General features: G+C 48.2%; 1 protein-coding gene across 4 annotated transcripts in view; it reads right to left on the minus strand.

The window, feature by feature from the left end:
* Positions 1-4,942: 4,942 nt before the first annotated feature.
* Positions 4,943-19,169, minus strand: part of LOC148454071 (prostaglandin reductase 1-like) — an 84,280-nt gene continuing 70,053 nt past the window's right edge. For 3 of the 4 annotated variants that reach the window (XM_088461251.1, XM_088461252.1, XM_088461254.1), the window contains 2 exons: positions 7,788-7,906; positions 4,943-5,147 (listed from right to left, as the gene is read on the minus strand). In XM_088461251.1, coding sequence (XP_088317377.1) covers positions 5,037-5,147; positions 7,788-7,906 — 230 coding nt within the window. In that variant the 3' untranslated portion in view covers positions 4,943-5,036. Of the gene's footprint in view, positions 5,148-7,776; positions 7,907-19,169 lie in introns of all 4 variants that reach the window. The other variant, XM_088461253.1, reaches the window with a different exon arrangement.

Consider the following 19,169-nt stretch of genomic DNA (forward strand, 5'->3'; position numbering starts at 1 on the left):
AGCGCCGATGCGCTCGGACCGGGTCGATGGCCCCCCACAGAGCATGCGCACAACGGCCGACAGCGCCGGTCGTAGCGGGTCTCGATCCAAAGGGGGCGAGCTGTCGATGTTGATTGACAGCTCGCCCCATTTGGAAGGCGGGCCGGGGGGGTGGCAGCCCAAACGGAGGTGTTCCCATGGGAACGCCTACCGTTTGGGGGAGGCCCCACTGACATCACTAGTGATGACAGTGGAGAGCTTCCGGCTCAGACAGAGCCAGAAGCTCTCCGGGGCTTACGACAAGTGAGACCCTACCCTAGGGTCTCGTCGTAAGCCCCAATGGTCGCGATGGTCTTGACCATCGCGACCATCACCTTGGCGGTAGTAAGGCTGTGGGTGTTAACCCACAGCCTTACCACCGCAAAGGAGGACGTCTTGAAAATTCAAGAGGTCCTCCCCTCATTCAGTCCGACCGCACGCTCTGTGCGACCGGCTCTGAATGAGGTCCAGAGAGTGGTCATTTGTAGCCAAAGGACTCAGAGTCACATTCTCAGTGCTACGGAGCACAGTTTGGGAATTACTGTACTACATGGTTTGGAACGAACTACAAATAGTGTATTATTATAAATATATAGATACAATCATATTTATGCACATGTTGCAGAATTTTTGCAGAGACAGTGGTGAAACCATGGGATGCAGTTGATAATTCCACTGTCCATATGTATACCAGCCGTGCAGCCATATCAACATTCTGTTTGCACATTAGAAATAAATGATAAGATTAATGGTAAATGTGTGGGCTCATATTTTGTTAATAAAATAGGGTTTTTTCAATAAACACTGCAGCATATCGAGACCACTCATCTCTCCAGTGATCCTACTGTACATTTCTGATCACATTTGAGCACATTCACTCCATACTATGAATTTTACCCTTTTCCAAATTATATTATCATGTACGGATTATGATTTCCTTGCAGGTCACCTAGGACTTTATGAACCACATACAGTAACAACAAGTGATTACAACTTTTCATTATTAAAATAAACAATAGTAAAAAGAAAATAACAAAAGATCCATGTACTTTACATACATGCAAATTATTCGCAGATTTCCAGCTTTTCACATTTCTGTCTTCACAGTTTTTCTCTATTTTATTATAAGGTTAACTAACAGGATGATTTCTACAATTATACAACAGTTAGCAACTGTGTTTGCTGAGGGTCCCCCATTGATAGAGATCAATGACTCAGCTGTGTTCATAGTTATTGTGCTTATGCAATATATATCTACATCTTTCCACAATCCTGGCTGTTGTAGTGTCACATTTTACTGCTATATTCGGGCAGCTCTACTACTTCTGCTGCGCATGCGCAAATGCTGCTGGTAAAAAAAAGGCTGACAGAGGAGATGCAGCAACTCTCCCACAAGCCTTTGCAGAGCCTGTCAGTCACCACTGACAGCTCCGCCTCCATCCAGCCCCTCTGCAGCTCGGCCAGACCCCACCTCCAGGACAGCAGCCTGCACAGTGACGCTGCAGGTGAGACAAGCAGCGGGCAGACAAACAGAGGAGCTGCTAGTAAGTGGTGGCGGCGGCTGCATGGGGGGGATGGGGGGCAAGGTTGAGACAAACACTGGGGCTGGTGGGAATGAGGCTGACACACATTGGGGCCGGAGCACACGGGCTGGTGGGAATGATGCTGACACATTGTGCTAGGGCTCACGGGATGGGGGGAATGAGGCTGACACACACTGGGGCTGAGACACACGGGCTGATACACACACTGAGGCTGGGGGAAGGGGTTGAGACACACACCAGGCTGGGAGGAATGAGACTGACACAAACTGGGGCTGGGGGAATGGGGTTGAGACACACATTGGGGCTGGGGGGAAATGAGGCGGACACACACTGGTGCTGAGACACGCTGGTACTGGGGAATGGGGTTGAGAGACACACTGGGGCTGGGGGGAATGGGTCTGAGAGACACACTGGGTCTGAGGGAATGGGGTTGGGAGAAACACTGGGTCTGGGGGAATGGGACTGAGACACATGAGCTGAGGAATGAAGCTGACACACACTGGGGCTGAGACACAGACCGGGGCTGGGAGAATGGGGCTGACACACACTGGGTCTGGGGGAATGGTTCTGAGAGACACACTGTATCTGAGGAATGAGGCTGAGATACACTGGGGCTGGGGGAATGAGGCTGAGAGCTACAGGTGGGCCTGGGTATAGAGAGATGCAGGGGGTCCTGGAGAGAGACATGGAGGCCTGGAAATGGAGAGACACAGGGAGCTTGAAGAACCATAGGGGGTGCCTGAGGATGGAGAGACCTGGAGTAACATGGGGGCCTGGGAAGACACAAAAATTGTTTGATCAGGGAAATTCACATTTTGCCCTGCAGAAAAACTTCTGTTACTATACATTTTCTGGTTATTATGATGACATTGGTTATATTACTATGTAAACAGGCATCTTCCAGACAGTGTGATCTACATGAATAGTGAATACCGGCTGAAGACGCTGGCCAGTGAGGCTCAAATTCTTCAGGGGTTCTCCCGTTGTAGAGAAACTGCCATATAGGTTAGAAAAAAGACTTCCAAACTACCTAGTGCAGAGGGATGGGGGTTCCAAGATTTCTGTTGCCGACCCTGCTCCCCTCAGTGGCTTGCAAAAACCCCTCTCTGCCCTAAGAGGAGGGAGTATTCTGACCTCCTCTACAGACCCACCCCCACAACAGATTCAGCCCCATAAAGGCTGCTTCCAGAAATTTCCCAGGCTGGTTTTTCATCTCAATCCGCCCTTGTATATACCTTACCCAGACAGTTAATGTTCATTTTGTGATATCAGGTCAAAGGGTTCAAACTAAAGCTTTCTGTCAGAATGCGGCCTGGGATCGTCCGCTACTCACCTACACGCCAGCATCCTTGGGCTTACGTAGGTGTTCAGTCACTGGGAGTAGAGGTGAGTGGTGACTGAGTATTCTCCCTGGGGGCTGCTAGGGCCTCTGTGCGTGCGTCCTGGTTCCCGGGGTGCTGGGCATGTTGGTCCATATCACCTGACTACTATTCCCCAATGGTAGTCCTGCGGCCAATCAGCTGATCTTCTGATCCAATAACCAGCTACCTAAGGGTATTTAAGTCTGACTCCAGGAATAGGAAACTACTGTTCAACTTTGCTGTTCCAGTGATTGTTATGCTTTCCGGTGTTTTCCACAAAGTAGCTCCAGTGTGTTGTTTCAGCCATCACGCTGACCTCCATTGTTACTTGTATTAGCTCCCATGCTAATTCTCAGCGTGTTACTTTATCTCTCTCACAGCACTCCAGTGTTTCATGTAACAGTTCCTGTGTTGTATTTTAGTGTGCTGCTTAGCTCTCAAGCTGGCTATCTATGTTACATGTGTCAGCTTTCTAGCTGATTACCTATTTAGCTGTCAAGCTGCATCCCTGTGTTTACTTCTCCTTACATTTCTCAGTGCAACTCTGCAGTTGGATCCCTACCAATTCTTAAGGTGCATACACACACACAACGATTTTTTTACCGATTATCAATATAATTTATCATTTAATCGTTGAAAAAATCTTTCACTTTCTGAGTTAAAACGATGAACGATTATCGTTCATGCACGTTCACGTTTGTAGTTCAGTCAGACTGACCAACTCAACGATTTTCAGTAAGGGAATATGCAAGAATCGTTTGTAGTTCAAAAAAATCGTTCATTACATTTAGTAAATAAACAATTTTAGTAAACGATTTTCGTTCATTTTTCCCTTGAAAAAATGAACGAAAATCGTTTACTAAAAGCGTTCACTTACTAAATCGTTGTGTGTGTATGCAGCTTTAGTGTTTTCCTGTGTCTACATTCCTCAGTGCAACTCTGCGATTAGGATCCCTACCAATTCTCAGTGTATTCCTGTGTTTGCATTTCCTAGTGCAACTCTGCGATTGGATTTCTATCAATTCATAGTGTATTCCTGTGTCTACATTTCTCAGTGCAACTTTGCAATTGGATCCCTATCAATTCTCAGTGTATTCCTGTGTCTACATTTCTCAGTGCAAGTCTGCTATTGGATCTCTATAAACTCTTAGTACATCCCTGGGTCTACAATCCCTGTGTTTATCAGAGCAAATCTGCCTCCGGATTATCTCCAGTGTCTATCTTGATTCTAGTATCTTCTAGTGTTTACTCATCTCTAGGGTTCCTAGTTAATTCATTCATTCTAACATAGTTTCCGGTCTCCTGCCACTCCCAGGTACCTCTCCAGAGGGCCGTGACCTGCTAACTCGCTGCAGCGAAACCCATATTTCATCTGGAGGGGCCACTGGTGAAGACCGCAAGGTGAGTTAGACTCCGCGCCTCTGGGCAGGTCTAGCCAAACCTGGGTTTGGCCACAATAGGCCTAGTACTGTCACTCACCTGCTTGTTCCCTAGCCACCCTAACCCCCTGGCTTCTGTCCTCAACTGAAGAACTTCCCATACGGTTCCAGACACTTTCAAAAAGCAAAGTTATTGCACTACAAAGGGTATTTGGGTTGTACAGCTGCCACTACTACAGTGGTGTATGTATGAATCCCAAGGAGGCAGTCACACCTCCAACATGGCATAGACATACAGCATGTAAAGAGAACCATGATATTTTGAATGAGTAATGGACACACCCCCACACACCTAGCCACGACCTCCAGTACCAGGTCCTACCAGATGTCCAAGCGGCCCTGTTTTCCACCACCATCATTTATTTGAGAAACTTTTAAACAATGGTGTTGCAAGCTTGACAAATAGTCTTTATGTATTAGTAATTAATGTATATATTAGTATTAATAAATGTGGCCATGCTGATTTTTCAGCCAAGGTATTGATTGCTTCTTATGTTAACAGAATACTAACACCAAGTTACTAAATCATCATGAAATGTATGAATGCTTACATAGCATTTGCAAAATATAAATTCAAAAATACAAAAACATTTTTTTTTATTTTTTCAAAACACAAAACATGACTTAACTTTTTAGTTTAATAAAGAGTAAAACAGCAATTGTGATACAAAAATCTAAACTTTTATAATTGCTTTCCCAATATTCTCTCCATTAAGCATCCCAATGAATGCGGTCGGCATGTTCTCAAAGCCACTGGTGATGTGTTCATGATATTTCAGCTTGCCCTGGAAAACGAGAGTAATATGTAACCTTTGTTTTAGTACCACATTAAAAGTGCACTAACTGAATCATCATTTTGTGATTCAATAATATATAAACTACTTATTTATCATGCTAACCAGTAATTTTTATATAAAATTATTACATTCAAATTAATAAAAAGAGAGTAATAAATAAATAAATACGTAACTGCAGTTTATTAACTATTACACAACATGCATATAACTTCCAATGTTTACAACTCGCACCATAGCCACTATTAAATATTCATGTGGACATAGTCATTTCAGTTTATATATATATATATATAATTATATATATATATATATATATATATATATATCCATCCAAAACCTAATTAGGCTCCAGCTCATCTATATAGTAGCCAGGGTCTTGCATATAAATAATAGTTTTGGGGTTCCCTGGCTGAAATGCACTATAAAAGAAACCTCCTCGTGTAAAATCTCCCTTTTATTTGCTTGGGGAGGTAATATAAAACACTGTTCCAGTGAAAACAAATGAGACAGTGCCTGCGAAGTGCTCACGCTGTTAAATCCATCAAGTGGGATACAATCTCCAGGGGTTAGCTCCTGAGTGCTGTGTGAGAAAATTTCCTTAGGCTGTCTGATTAAAAGCAGGCTGTCAGTGGCTATGAGTGTGTGTGTGCTGCTGGAATGCAGCTTGCATCTTGTAATATGATCTTCCTGGTGGTTCCTGAGATGAAATGCTGGCAGTCTCTGGCTCAATTCCAATAGTGGTCACAGCTTCAGGGATAATCCAATACAGTTAGCCAGCGTCAGGTGCAGACAGCAGATATCAGCGTCCACACTGCCCAGATAGTGGCAGTATAACAGGGCAGTTCAGTGTGAGAAAGCTCCTCAGAGCTCCTTGACATGTTTCTCCTCTCTGACAGGGGTTTATCAAAAGGCAATTATTGTATTTTGCATTGTTCCAAAACCTTGAATAAACCAGGAATCTGGTATTATTGATATATTTTTAAAAATTGTTACAGTAACAGCTTTGGTGTGATTTTTTTTAATACAAGTGCCAACATCTATTACTCTCTTTTTCTGTGATCCTAGTAGGAATTAGACAGCAACCCCTTAGTTGTCAGCTGCTGTATTGCCACGTGTTAAATCCTGAATATAAGTGCACCAATTTGTCTTTTTGGGAATTAAAATCAATAACTTCACTTCATGCTTGTAGTTTCTTTTTAACATGATGATGCACTACAGAAACACAGAACAACTATCCCTACCATGCTGGATCCTCTATGGAGGTAGCTAAAAGCCCAGCAATCATGATGGCGTATAATTTTACTTCATGGTGGCACTTCAACCAGGCCACCTGGTTCTAGCTGGAGAACCAGTCAGTTTGTTTTGCCCAATGGGAAGGGTACATAAACTAATTTGCCTTAGTATGCAATTACTATAGGGTATTATTATCCTTTATTTATATAGCGCCACAAGTGTTCCACAGCGCCTTAGAAAGTACATAAACAATATAAGTGAACAAGAAACAAGTAACTTACAGTACAATACAGTGCAGGACAAGGACATGGTTTATAAACATTGCTGCAATAATGATTAAAACTCAAAATAAGCAGCAGGGAGTCAGCAGGCAAATGTTAGGTGCCCTTGTGGGGAGTAAGGAGTAGAAGAAAGTATAAGGAGAAGCATATGAGGGAAGAGGGCCTGCTCATGAGAGCTTATATTCTAGGGGAGGGGCAGAAAACAGGCGTGAGAAAGATAGGGTAGACAGGGAGGAAAGAGCATGAAGTGGTTTAGGATGATACCTGGAAGGGTACTAATCTATCCCCTCTTCAAACTATCTTTAATGATACATTAAGACAGATCTTAATCTCTGGGGCTCCACATCTATCTCACTGCTTTGTAGTTCCCTACACTGGCTATCAGATTCTTCCAAACTCAATTTAAATCCTACTGTAGGAAGTCCACCCCATTCCATCATCACAAACTTCATCTCAAAAGACTGATCCCCCATGCCCTTTTAAATATACAGTATTTGACATGTACCTAGCGGTGTCTCTGGCATCACCTCTCTCTCTCCAACCTACAAGACCTTGCCTGTGCTACCCACTGTCTAATCTTTAAATGCTCTCTGAGAACTCATCTCTCTTTATTAGAACTTTCCCTACTCCATCCTATAATACCCACAGAAATACACCATCACAACTGTGCCAATCTCCTCTCTCCTCTTATTTGTGTTGTGACCTTTTCAGTTACAATGTGCAGTCTCTCATTAGCAGCACCCCCTACACACCCACATCCACCTTTTGTCTTCATGTCTGCATTTCATTCAACCTCATACATCCCTGTTTTGATACATTCTGTTTTCCCCATTGTCTGGTGCTGCGGAGCACTGTGTCACCTTGCACATCAATAATAATAAGAAATAATATTATGGAAGAAGCTCTGCAGATAGTAAGAGCGCCTTAAGGATTTCAACAAATTGGTGATTAAATGTTTGGTGTTTTTGGTATTTTAAAAGGCACCAAAGTACGTTTACAGTATGTAGGCATATCAGGCCCTAGTAAATATTACAACAGATTATTATTAATATTTTACATTGTGTATTTAATACAGTTATAATTGAAAGACAATATTCACATACACTGCAGTTACCTCTAAAGCCCACTGCAGAAGTTGCTTCTGTCCCTCCGGATATCTGTCTAGCCAGCGAGTCACAATGAAGCCTTCCATGCGGAGTTGTTTAAAAACCATAAATGTTTGTACATAGGGTCCTTTAAGGGAAATATGAAGTAAAAGAGATATTAGTATATACAGTAAGAATAATAAACACTGAGTGACTTTACAATGCAGCATAACATAATCCCATGTGCCCTATTCACTCAAAAAGCAACGTGTAATATTATAATTATATAACAAAATAGAATCTGTATAAGAAAAAAAATTGTCCACCAACCAACTATCTTTGACCGGTCAGTATCCACTTTTTTCTAACGGGGTAACTGAAAAGTTATGCAAATAAGGTGGCAGTGGAACACTCTAGCAGTGTGCTGGCAAGCCATTCAGTTTAGTTAGCAATAGGAAAGTAGTAGAAACCATGACATTGTGATGTCAGTGGGGACTTCATGGCTGACCTGATTAGTGTTGGGGAGGTGTGAACGAAGTCTTGGGATACCTGATCTTGGGGCCCATTTATCATTGTATGTTTGAGGTAGGGGCGTATCTATAATGTATGCAGGGTGTGCGGGGAACACAGGCCCCTGGGTCCAGGGGGGCCCCGCACCGCACACCCTGCACCCATAATATTACTTACCTCTCCGAAGTCCCACATCGGCGCGGGGGTCCGGCGATGTAAAACGACTGGAAAATGGCCGCAGCTGCCATTTTCCCATCGTTTGCGCATGTGCAGTACACGGAAAATGGCCGCCGCGGCCATTTTCCCAGTGACCTGTGCATACATTATAGACTGTGGGCACACTCTAGTGCCCAGAGTCTATAACTCCGGCGCTGGCCGTGCACCGCTGGCCGCCGGGCGGAGAGGAGGGGGCCCGTGTCGGAGACTGCACACGGGCCCCCTCCTCTCTAGAAACGCCCCTGGTTTGAGGTATAATCCCCGACAACACCTGTTTTCGGAGGTTAACCTCAAGTATTAAGTATCCCCTGCCCTGGATTTATTAATGAGGGACCGCAACAGGTATCGGAGATACCTGCTGTGATCCTTCCATTCCTGCAGGCAGCTGCATCCCCCATAGGTTTCTATGGGGATGCGATGCTGCCAGATTTACCAACATCTGGAATGCGATGCATTCCTGATATTGGGCCCCGCAGCTAACGCCATCTGAAAATGGCATTAGCCACTGTCAGGGCCGGCGCTACCACTAGGCAAACTTAGGCAGCTGCCTAAAAGCGCCAGCCCTGCAGGGCGGTAGTGTGGACCGCACATAAGTGCAGTCCGCACTACCTACTAGGAACAAACACAGACAGCTGTGTGTTTGTTTTAGCAGCCGATGAGAGTCAGACAGCCTCATCGGCTGCTGCACCCACTGCCGGAGCCGGGCTGGAGCGCCGGCTTCCGCAGTGGGTGATGGGAGAGACGTCATGACGTCTCTCCCATCATGCAGAGCGGGCCCGCCCGGGGGACAGAGGAGCGGACGCCGGAGCGGGGATTAAGGTAAGTGGAGTATTTTTTTCTTTTTAACGTGTGTGATTGGCTGAGATTACTGCTGGGGGGGAGATCACTACTGGGGGCACTGCTGGGGGGGCTCCTACTGGGGGCACGACTACTGCTGGGAGGAGGCTACTACTGGGGGCACAGCTGGGGGGAGGCTACTATTGGGGGCACTATTACTACTGGGGGCATTGCTGGGGGGGAGGCTACTACTGGGGGCACGACTACTACTGGGGGCACTGCTGGGGGGGTTACTACTGGGGGCACTGCACAGGGGGGACTAGTACTAGGGGCACTATATAAGGGGCACTGAACAGGGGGGGACTAGTATTGGGGACACTATATAAGAGGCACTGCACAGGGGGGGGGACTACTGCTGGGGGTATTATATAAGGGGCACTGCATAGGGGGACCACTACCTGGGGCAATGCGTAGGTGAGACTACTACTGGGGGCATTATATAAGGGGCACTGCATAGGGGGACTACTGGGTGATTATATAAGGGGCACTGCATAGGGAGACCACTACTGGGAGCACTGCATAGGGGGCCACTACTGGGGGCACTGTATAAGGGCTTGTGTAGCTATCCGATGGTGGGGGGTGTGGGCACAAGGCTGAAGAAATGCCTAGGGTGCCAAGAAACCTTGCACCGGCCCTGGCCACTGTAGCCTTTGGGCTAAATCGTGCATAATTAGCCAGCGGAGGGTTCCTGCAGAACCCTTCCCAGCACAGCGGCCATGCATGTGCAGTCAGTGAGACTGCGCATGCACAGCAGCCCCGGCAGCTCTCCGGGCACATTGCAGGGACGGGCTCCTTTTGGATGATACATCCCAGTACTATGATCACATATTGCAATGCGATCATGGTCGGTACCGGCATGTCCAGTTTGCATTGCAATAGCAATCATTAATAAATGGGGACCTTAGAGGTAGATTTATCAAGCTGTGACTGTTTTCTATGAAAAGGAATCTATTACTGCTTTTCCCTTCCTTTACTTTTTGGCAGACTAACTTGATATTCTTATAAATATGGGTCATATACTGTCTGAAATCAGATGCTGATAAGATGAAGTATTTGTACAACTGAATTCTTACGTGTGTACCACACTACATTTATTTTATTAAATTCCCAGCAGTATATAATATGGTGGTTTTTATTATGTTTTTTTATTCATATTTATGTGTTTTATTTTATGCAGCTATTGAACAGTAAAGTTTTATTTGAAGAAATACTTGCTATATAGTGGTTCCGTTTCAAAGCACTGAGTAAAGTACTGTACGTGTGCTCCTCTTTTTGTGTTTTATATCTTTGATGCAGTAACACGTAGTATCACACCGGTAGAGTAATGTGAAAGTATATGATAGTTGTAAGAAGAATAAAGCATTCATGTCAGAATGGCGGGATTGGGATTTATTATAAAGTATGATTTGTATCATATACAAATGATGGAAACTGAAAAATGAAGTAATAAGAATATTGCACGATACAGAAAATGTTAGTAACAATTTTGTATGGATGAGTACACAAGGTGTGAGTTTGCGTATGAAGTATGGAACGGTATGGGTGGTCTATCCACGGATCCAACGGTGGTGGAGTATATGTTCTGGACAATGCTTCTGTTTGATACGTCTGATGGACGTTTTGTGTTATATAAATGATTTGTGTGTGTGTGTATGTATGTTTAAGAAAAAATATATAACGGTAAAAGATTGTGTTAGAATGGTGCCAAAAAGTTAAATATAGATGTAATTGATGAGTCGGGAAAGCAGAAGGGGGGTGGATGGTGCAGGAGGGAGGTGTGGAAGTTACAGATTTGGTGCAAAGTTTTGAGTGGGATTGCATTTTGTAAAATTAGAAATGATTATGATGAGCTTGGGATACTTCTATGAAGGATGTAGTGATTGCTATCCAATGGATAGTGGTGACGTAATTTTAACAAACCTGATAAAAATACAGGAAACAAAAACCTGTACAGTGTGTGACTACAGCTGGCATTCTGTGCCAACTTAGGGCCTGATTCAGACCCACTCGCGAGCGGCTGTCCGCTCGCAAGTGGGTCGATGTTATGGACTGAGCATGCGCACGACGGAGGGAGCTCCGTCGTGCGCATGCGCCAGACGCGACGAGCGAAGGAAAGTCCTTCGCTCGTTGTGTCCGATCAAAGGGGGCGTGCTGTCAATGTTGATTGACAGCACGCCCCCTTTGGTGGGCGTGCCGGGGGCGTGCCTCCCTGACGGGGGCGTTCCCACGGGAACGCCTCCCGTCAGAAGCCACTGACATCACTAGTGATGTCAGTGGGAGTGATTTTGGCTCTGATAGAGCCAAAATCACTCCGGAGCTTGCGGTTGAAAACCTCAACCGCAGGCTCCGGCTCGCAATTTCGATGGTCGCGATGGTCTCGACCATCGCGGCCATCACAATGCACGCTCTTATAGCCTGTGGGTGGTGACCCACAGCTATACGAGCGTCCAGGAGGACGCTCCATGAAAGTGGAGCCCGGCCCTCATTCAGAGCGTGCGCTCTGCTCAGAGCGTACGGCTCTGAATGAGGGCCTTAGTTTTCTTGCTTCCTGCTTTGCTCTCTGCAAGTACATCAGCAGGATCTGCAGGGGACTGATGTTACATTTCTGAAAAGTGATCACATTTCTAGAGGATTACATACAACCTCAAAGAAAAGAGCACAAACACTTTCACAAAATGCAATTAGATACTAATTTAATCATTAGAATGCATTAAAACTATACAATTCATACATAAATAATAAAAATCCATACATAGTACAAAGCACAAAATAAATACTAGTTAAAATGCCATTGGGCAAACTAATTAATATCTCTTCAGTAAGAAGTATACTTGCAATTCCAACTTTAGTGCAATTGATTGTTCCACAGCAAGTGTTGAATTGCAGTTGGATAACTAATAGCAAACGTTCATCCAAATAAGTAGCAACTCCAAATTCACACCGATCATGCATAAATGCTTATTATATAGCACATTGTGGTTCCTTTGTTTATTTAATTATAAAGTACCATACATTCCACAAACTGTGGGATGCAGGTAATTGCCAGGTGAGCATGCAACTCTGTGCTCTGCTGAACGTCCCCCCAGGGGCATATCTAACCCTTGGCAGGATGGCACTCGCTATGGTCGCCGGCCGAGGAGGGGGCGCAGCCTGGTGTTGCCAACCAAGGCCAGGGGGTAGAAATTAGTGCCGCCGATCATGACTGTGGTGTGTGGTCTGGGACCGGGCAGGAGCTGGCGCGGGCCGGCGGTCAGGGGCATAGTGAGGGTGAAAGTGCTGGTATAGCAGTACAGGGCACTGTCCGGGCAGCCCCGGATCACACACACTGACTGTGTGTGACAGCTTACCTGACTCCTTGGATCACTGGCTGAAAGATCCAAGGAGTCATCAGGGAGCCCCGCCCCCACCTATCTAGGCCCACCCTCTGGTCACAGCAATGTCATCAACAAAGCAGGCAGCAGCCCTCTGCTGTGGACCGAGGTCCATTCTGGATTCCCGGCTCCCCGCACTTCAGCAACTTTATAATGACCGCTGCCGAAGCACAGTGTGGGATGTGGATGGGGGAAGGGTAGCACAGTATGTGATGTGGAGGGGGAAAGGGGAGCACTGTATGTAATATGGAGGTGGAAAGGGGAGCATAGTATGTGATGTGGAGGGGGGAAGGGGAGCACTGTATGTAATATGGAGGTGGGAAGGGGAGCATAGTATGTGATATGAAGGGGGGAAGGGGAGCATAGTATGTGATGTGGAGGGGGGAAGGGGACCACTGTATCTGATAAGGAGGTGGGAAGGGGAGCATAGTATGTGATGTGGAAGGGGAAGGGGAGCACTGTATGTGATATGGAGGTGGGAAGGGGAGCACACTATTGGATGTGGAGGGGGGAAGGGGAGCACTATATGTGATATGGACGTGGGAAGGGGAGCATAGTATGTGATGTGGAGGGGGGAAGGGGAGCACAGTATGTAATATGGAGGGAGGAAGGGGAGCACTATATGTGATATGGAGGGGGGAAGGGGAGCACAGTATGTGAAGTGGAGGGGGAAGGGGAGCACTGTATGTGATGTGGAGGGGGAAGGGGAGCATAGTATGTGATGTGGAGGGGGGAAGGGGAGCATAGTATGTGATATGGAGGGGGGAAGGGGAGCACACTATTGGATGTGTAGGGGGGAAGGGGAGCACTGTATGTGATATGGAGGTGGGAAGGGGAGCATAGTATGTGATGTGGAGGGGAGAAGGGGAGCACTGTATGTAATATGGAGGTGTGAAGGGGAGGATAGTATGTGATATGGAGAGGGGAAGGGGAGCATAGTATGTGATATGGAGGGGGGAAGGGGAGCACTGTATGTGATAAGGAGGGGGGAAGGGGAGCATAGTATGTGATATGGAGGGGGGAAGGGGAGCACTGTATGTGATATGGAGGGAAAAAGGGGAGCACTGTATGTGATGTGGAGGGGGAAGGGGAGCACACTATTGTATGTGGAGGGGTGAAGGGGAGCACTATATGTGATATGGAGGTGGGAAGGGGAGCACAGTACGTGATGTGGAGGGGGAAGGGGAGCACTGTATGTGATGTGGAGGAGGGAGGGAAGCACTGTATGTGATATGGAGGTGGGAAGGGGAGCACTGTATGTGATATGGAGGTGGGAAGGGGAGCACACTATTGGATGTGGAGGGGGGAAGGGGAGCACTATATGTGATATGGAGGTGGGAAGGGGAGCATAGTATGTGATGTGGAGGGGGAAGAGGAGCACTGTATATGATATGGAGGGGGGAAGGGGAGCATAGTATGTGATATGGAGGGGGGAAGGGGAGCACTGTATGTGATAAGGAGGTGGGAAGGGGAGCATAGTATGTGATGTGGAGGGGGGAAGGGGAGCACTGTATGTGATGTGGAGGGGGGAAGGGGAGCACACTATTGGATGTGGAGGGGGGAAGGGGAGCACTATATGTGATATGGAGGTGGGAAGGGGAGCATAGTATGTGATGTGGAGGGGGAAGGGGAGCACTGTATATGATATGGAGGGGGAAGGGGAGCATAGTATGCGATATGGAGGGGGGAAGGGGAGCACTGTATGTGATATGGAGGTGGGAAGGGGAGCATAGTATGTGATGTGGAGGGGGGAAGGGGAGCACTGTATGTGATGTGGAGGGGGGAAGGGGGGCACACTATTGGATGTGGAGGGGGGAAGGGGAGCACTATATGTGATATGGAGGTGGGAAGGGGAGCATAGTATGTGATATGGAGAGGGGAAGGGGAGCATAGTATGTGATATGGAGAGGGGAAGGGGAGCATAGTATGTGATATAGAGGGGGGAAGGGGAGCACACTATTGGATGTGGAGGGGGGAAGGGGAGCACTGTATGTGATATGGAGGTGGGAAGGGGAGCATAGTATGTGATGTGGAGGGGGGAAAGTCAACACTGTATGTAATATGGAGGTGGGAAGGGGAGCATAGTATGTGATATGGAGAGGGGAAGGGGAGCATAGTATGTGATATGGAGGGGGGAAAGGGAGCACTGTATGTGATATGGAGGGGGGAAGGGGAGCATAGTATGTGATGTGGAGGGGGGAAGGGGAGCACTGTATGTGATGTGGAGGGGGAAGGGGAGCACACTATTGGATGTGGAGGGGGGAAGGGGAGCACTATATGTAATATGGAGGTGGGAAGGGGAGCACAGTATGTGACGTGGAGGGGGAAGGGGAGCACTGTATGTGATGCGGAGGGGGGAAGGGGAGCATAGTATGTGATGTGGAGGGGAAAGGGGAGCACTGTATGTGATATGGAGGTGGGAAGGGGAGCACACTATTGTATATGGAGGTGGGAAGGGGAGCATAGTATGTGATATGGAGGTGGGAAGGGGAGCACACTATTGGATGTGAAGGGTGGAAGGGGAGCACTCTATGTGATATGGAGGTGGGAAGGGGAGCATAGTATGTGATGTGGTGGGGGGAAGAGGAGCACTGTATCTAATATGGAGGTGGGAAGGGGAGCATAGTATGTGATATGGAGAGGGGAAGGGGAGCATAGTATGTGATATGGAGGGGGGAAGGGGAGCACTGTATGTGATATGGAGGGGGGAAGGGGAGCATAGTATGTGATGTGGAGGGGGGAAGGGGATCACTGTATGTGATGCGGAGGGGGAAGGGGAGCACACTATTGGATGTGGAGGGGGGAAGTGGAGCACTATATGTGATATGGAGGTGGGAAGGGGAGCACAGTATGTGATGTGGAGGGGGAAGGGGAGCATTGTATGTGATGTGGAGGGGGGAAGGGGATCACTGTATGTGATGTGGAGGGGGGAAGGGGGGCACACTATTGGATGTGGAGGGGGGAAGGGGAGCACTATATGTGATATGGAGGTGGGAAGGGGAGCATAGTATGTGATATGGAGAGGGGAAGGGGAGCACTGTATGTGATGTGGAGGGGGGAAGGGGGGCACACTATTGGATGTGTAGGGGGAAGGGGAGCACTGTATGTGATATGGAGGTGGGAAGGGGAGCACACTATTGGATGTGGAGGGGGGAAGAGGAGCACTATATGTGATATGGAGGTGGAAAGGGGAGCATAGTATGTGATGTGGAGGGGGAAGGGGAGAACTGTATATGATATGGAGGGGGGAAGGGGAGCATAGTATGTGATATGGAGGGGGGAAGGGAAGCACTTTATGTGATATGGAGGTGGGAAGGGGAGCATAGTATGTGATGTGGAGGGGAGAAGGGGAGCACTGTATGTAATATGAAGGTGTGAAGGGGAGCATAGTATGTGATATGGAGAGGGGAAGGGGAGCATAGTATGTGATATGGAGGGGGGAAGTGGAGCACTGTATGTGATATGGAGGGGGGAAGGGGAGCATAGTATGTGATATGGAGGGGGGAAGGGGAGCACTGTATGTGATATGGAGGGAAACAGGGGAGCACTGTATGTGATGTGGAGGGGGAAGGGGAGCACACTATTGGATGTGGAGGGGGGAAGGGGAGCACTATATGTGATATGGAGGTGGGAAGGGGAGCATAGTATGTGATGTGGAGGGGGGAAGGGGAGCACTGTATGTGATATGGAGGTGGGAAGGGGAGCATAGTATGTGATGTGGAGGGGGGAAGGGGAGCACTGTATGTGATGTGGAGGGGGGAAGGGGGGCACACTATTGGATGTGGAGGGGGGGAAGGGGAGCACTATATGTGATATGGAGGTGGGAAGGGGAGCATAGTATGTGATATGGAGAGGGGAAGGGGAGCACTGTATGTGATGTGGAGGGGGGAAGGGGGGCACACTATTGGATGTGGAGGGGGGAAGGGGAGCACTATATGTGATATGGAGGTGGGAAGGGGAGCATAGTATGTGATATGGAGAGGGGAAGGGGAGCATAGTATGTGATATAGAGGGGGGAAGGGGAGCACACTATTGGATGTGGAGGGGGGAAGGGGAGCACTATATGTAATATGGAGGTGGGAAGGGGAGCATAGTATGTGATATGGAGAGGGGAAGGGGAGCATAGTATGTGATATGGAGGGGGGAAAGGGAGCACTGTATGTGATAAGGAGGTGGGAAGGGGAGCATAGTATGTGATGTGGAGGGGGGAAGGGGAGCACTGTATGTGATGTGGAGGGGGGAAGGGGAGCACACTATTGGATGTGGAGGGGGGAAGGGGAGCACTGTATGTGATGTGGAGGAGGAAGGGGAGCACTGTATGTGATATGGAGGTGGGAAGGGGAGCACTGTATGTGATATGGAGGTGGGAAGGGGAGCACACTATTGGATGTGGAGGGGGGAAGGGGAGCACTATATGTGATATGGAGGTGGGAAGGGGAGCATAGTATGTGATGTGGAGGGGGAAGAGGAGCACTGTATATGATATGGAGGGGGGAAGGGGAGCATAGTATGTGATATGGAGGGGGGAAGGGGAGCACTGTATGTGATAAGGAGGTGGGAAGGGGAGCATAGTATGTGATGTGGAGGGGGGAAGGGGAGCACTGTATGTGATGTGGAGGGGGGAAGGGGAGCACACTATTGGATGTGGAGGGGGGAAGGGGAGCACTATATGTGATATGGAGGTGGGAAGGGGAGCATACTATGTGATGTGGAGGGGGAAGGGGAGCACTGTATATGATATGGAGGGGGAAGGGGAGCATAGTATGTGATATGGAGGGGGGAAGGGGAGCACTGTATGTGATATGGAGGTGGGAAGGGGAGCATAGTATGTGATGTGGAGGGGGGAAGTGGAGCATTGTATGTGATGTGGAGGGGGGAAGGGGGGCACACTATTGGATGTGGAGGGGGGAAGGGGAGCACTATATGTGATATGGAGGTGGGAAGGGGAGCATAGTATGTGATATGGAGAGGGGAAGGGGAGCATAGTATGTGATATAGAGGGGGGAAGGGGAGCACACTATTGGATGTGGAGGGGGGAAGGGGAGCACTGTATGTGATATGGAGGTGGGAAGGGGAGCATAGTATGTGATGTGGAGGGGGGAAAGTGAACGCTGTATGTAATATGGAGGTGGGAAGGGGAGCATAGTATGTGATATGGAGAGGGGAAGGGGAGCATAGTATGTGATATGGAGGGGGGAAAGGGAGCACTGTATGTGATATGGAGGGGGGAAGGGGAGCATAGTATGTGATGTGGAGGGGGGAAGGGGAGCACTGTATGTGATGTGGAGGGGGAAGGGGAGCACACTATTGGATGTGGAGGGGGGAAGGGGAGCACTATATTTAATATGGAGGTGGGAAGGGGAGCACAGTATGTGACGTGGAGGGGGAAGGGGAGCACTGTATGTGATGCGGAGGGGGGAAGGGGAGCATAGTATGTGATGTGGAGGGGAAAGGGGAGCACTGTATGTGATATGGAGGTGGGAAGGGGAGCACACTATTGTATATGGAGGTGGGAAGGGGAGCATAGTATGTGATATGGAGGTGGGAAGGGGAGCACACTATTGGATGTGAAGGGTGGAAGGGGAGCACTCTATGTGATATGGAGGTGGGAAGGGGAGCACACTATTGGATGTGAAGGGTGGAAGGGGAGCACTCTATGTGATATGGAGGTGGGAAGGGGAGCATAGTATGTGATGTGGTGGGGGGAAGAGGAGCACTGTATCTAATATGGAGGTGGGAAGGGGAGCATAGTATGTGATAAGGAGAGGGGAAGGGGAGCATAGTATGTGATATGGAGGGGGGAAGGGGAGCACTGTATGTGATATGGAGGGGGGAAGGGGAGCATAGTATGTGATGTGGAGGGGGGAAGGGGATCACTGTATGTGATGCGGAGGGGGAAGGGGAGCACACTATTGGATGTGGAGGGGGGAAGTGGAGCACTATATGTGATATGGAGGTGGGAAGGGGAGCACAGTATGTGATGTGGAGGGGGAAGGGGAGCACTGTATGATGTGGAGGGGGGAAGGGGATCACTGTATGTGATGCGGAGGGGGAAGGGGAGCACACTATTGGATGTGGAGGGGGGAAGTGGAGCACTATATGTGATATGGAGGTGGGAAGGGGAGCACAGTATGTGATGTGGAGGGGGAAGGGGAGCACTGTATGTGATGTGGAGGGGGGAAGGGGAGCATAGTATGTGATGTGGAGGGGGGAAGGGGAGCATAGTATGTGATATGGAGGTGGGAAGGGGAGCACACTATTGGATGTGGAGGGGGGAAGAGGAGCACTATATGTGATATGGAGGTGGGAAGGGGAGCATAGTATGTGATGTGGAGGGGGAAGGGGAGAACTGTATATGATATGGAGGGGGGAAGGGGAGCATAGTATGTGATATGGAGGGGGGAAGGGAAGCACTTTATGTGATATGGAGGTGGGAAAGGGAGCACTGTATGTGATGTGGAGGGGGAAGGGGAGCAC

Source organism: Taudactylus pleione, unplaced genomic scaffold (assembly GCF_031769625.1).
Source record: "Taudactylus pleione unplaced genomic scaffold, aTauple2 ptg001032l, whole genome shotgun sequence".
In the NCBI taxonomy this organism is placed as follows: domain Eukaryota; kingdom Metazoa; phylum Chordata; class Amphibia; order Anura; family Myobatrachidae; genus Taudactylus; species Taudactylus pleione.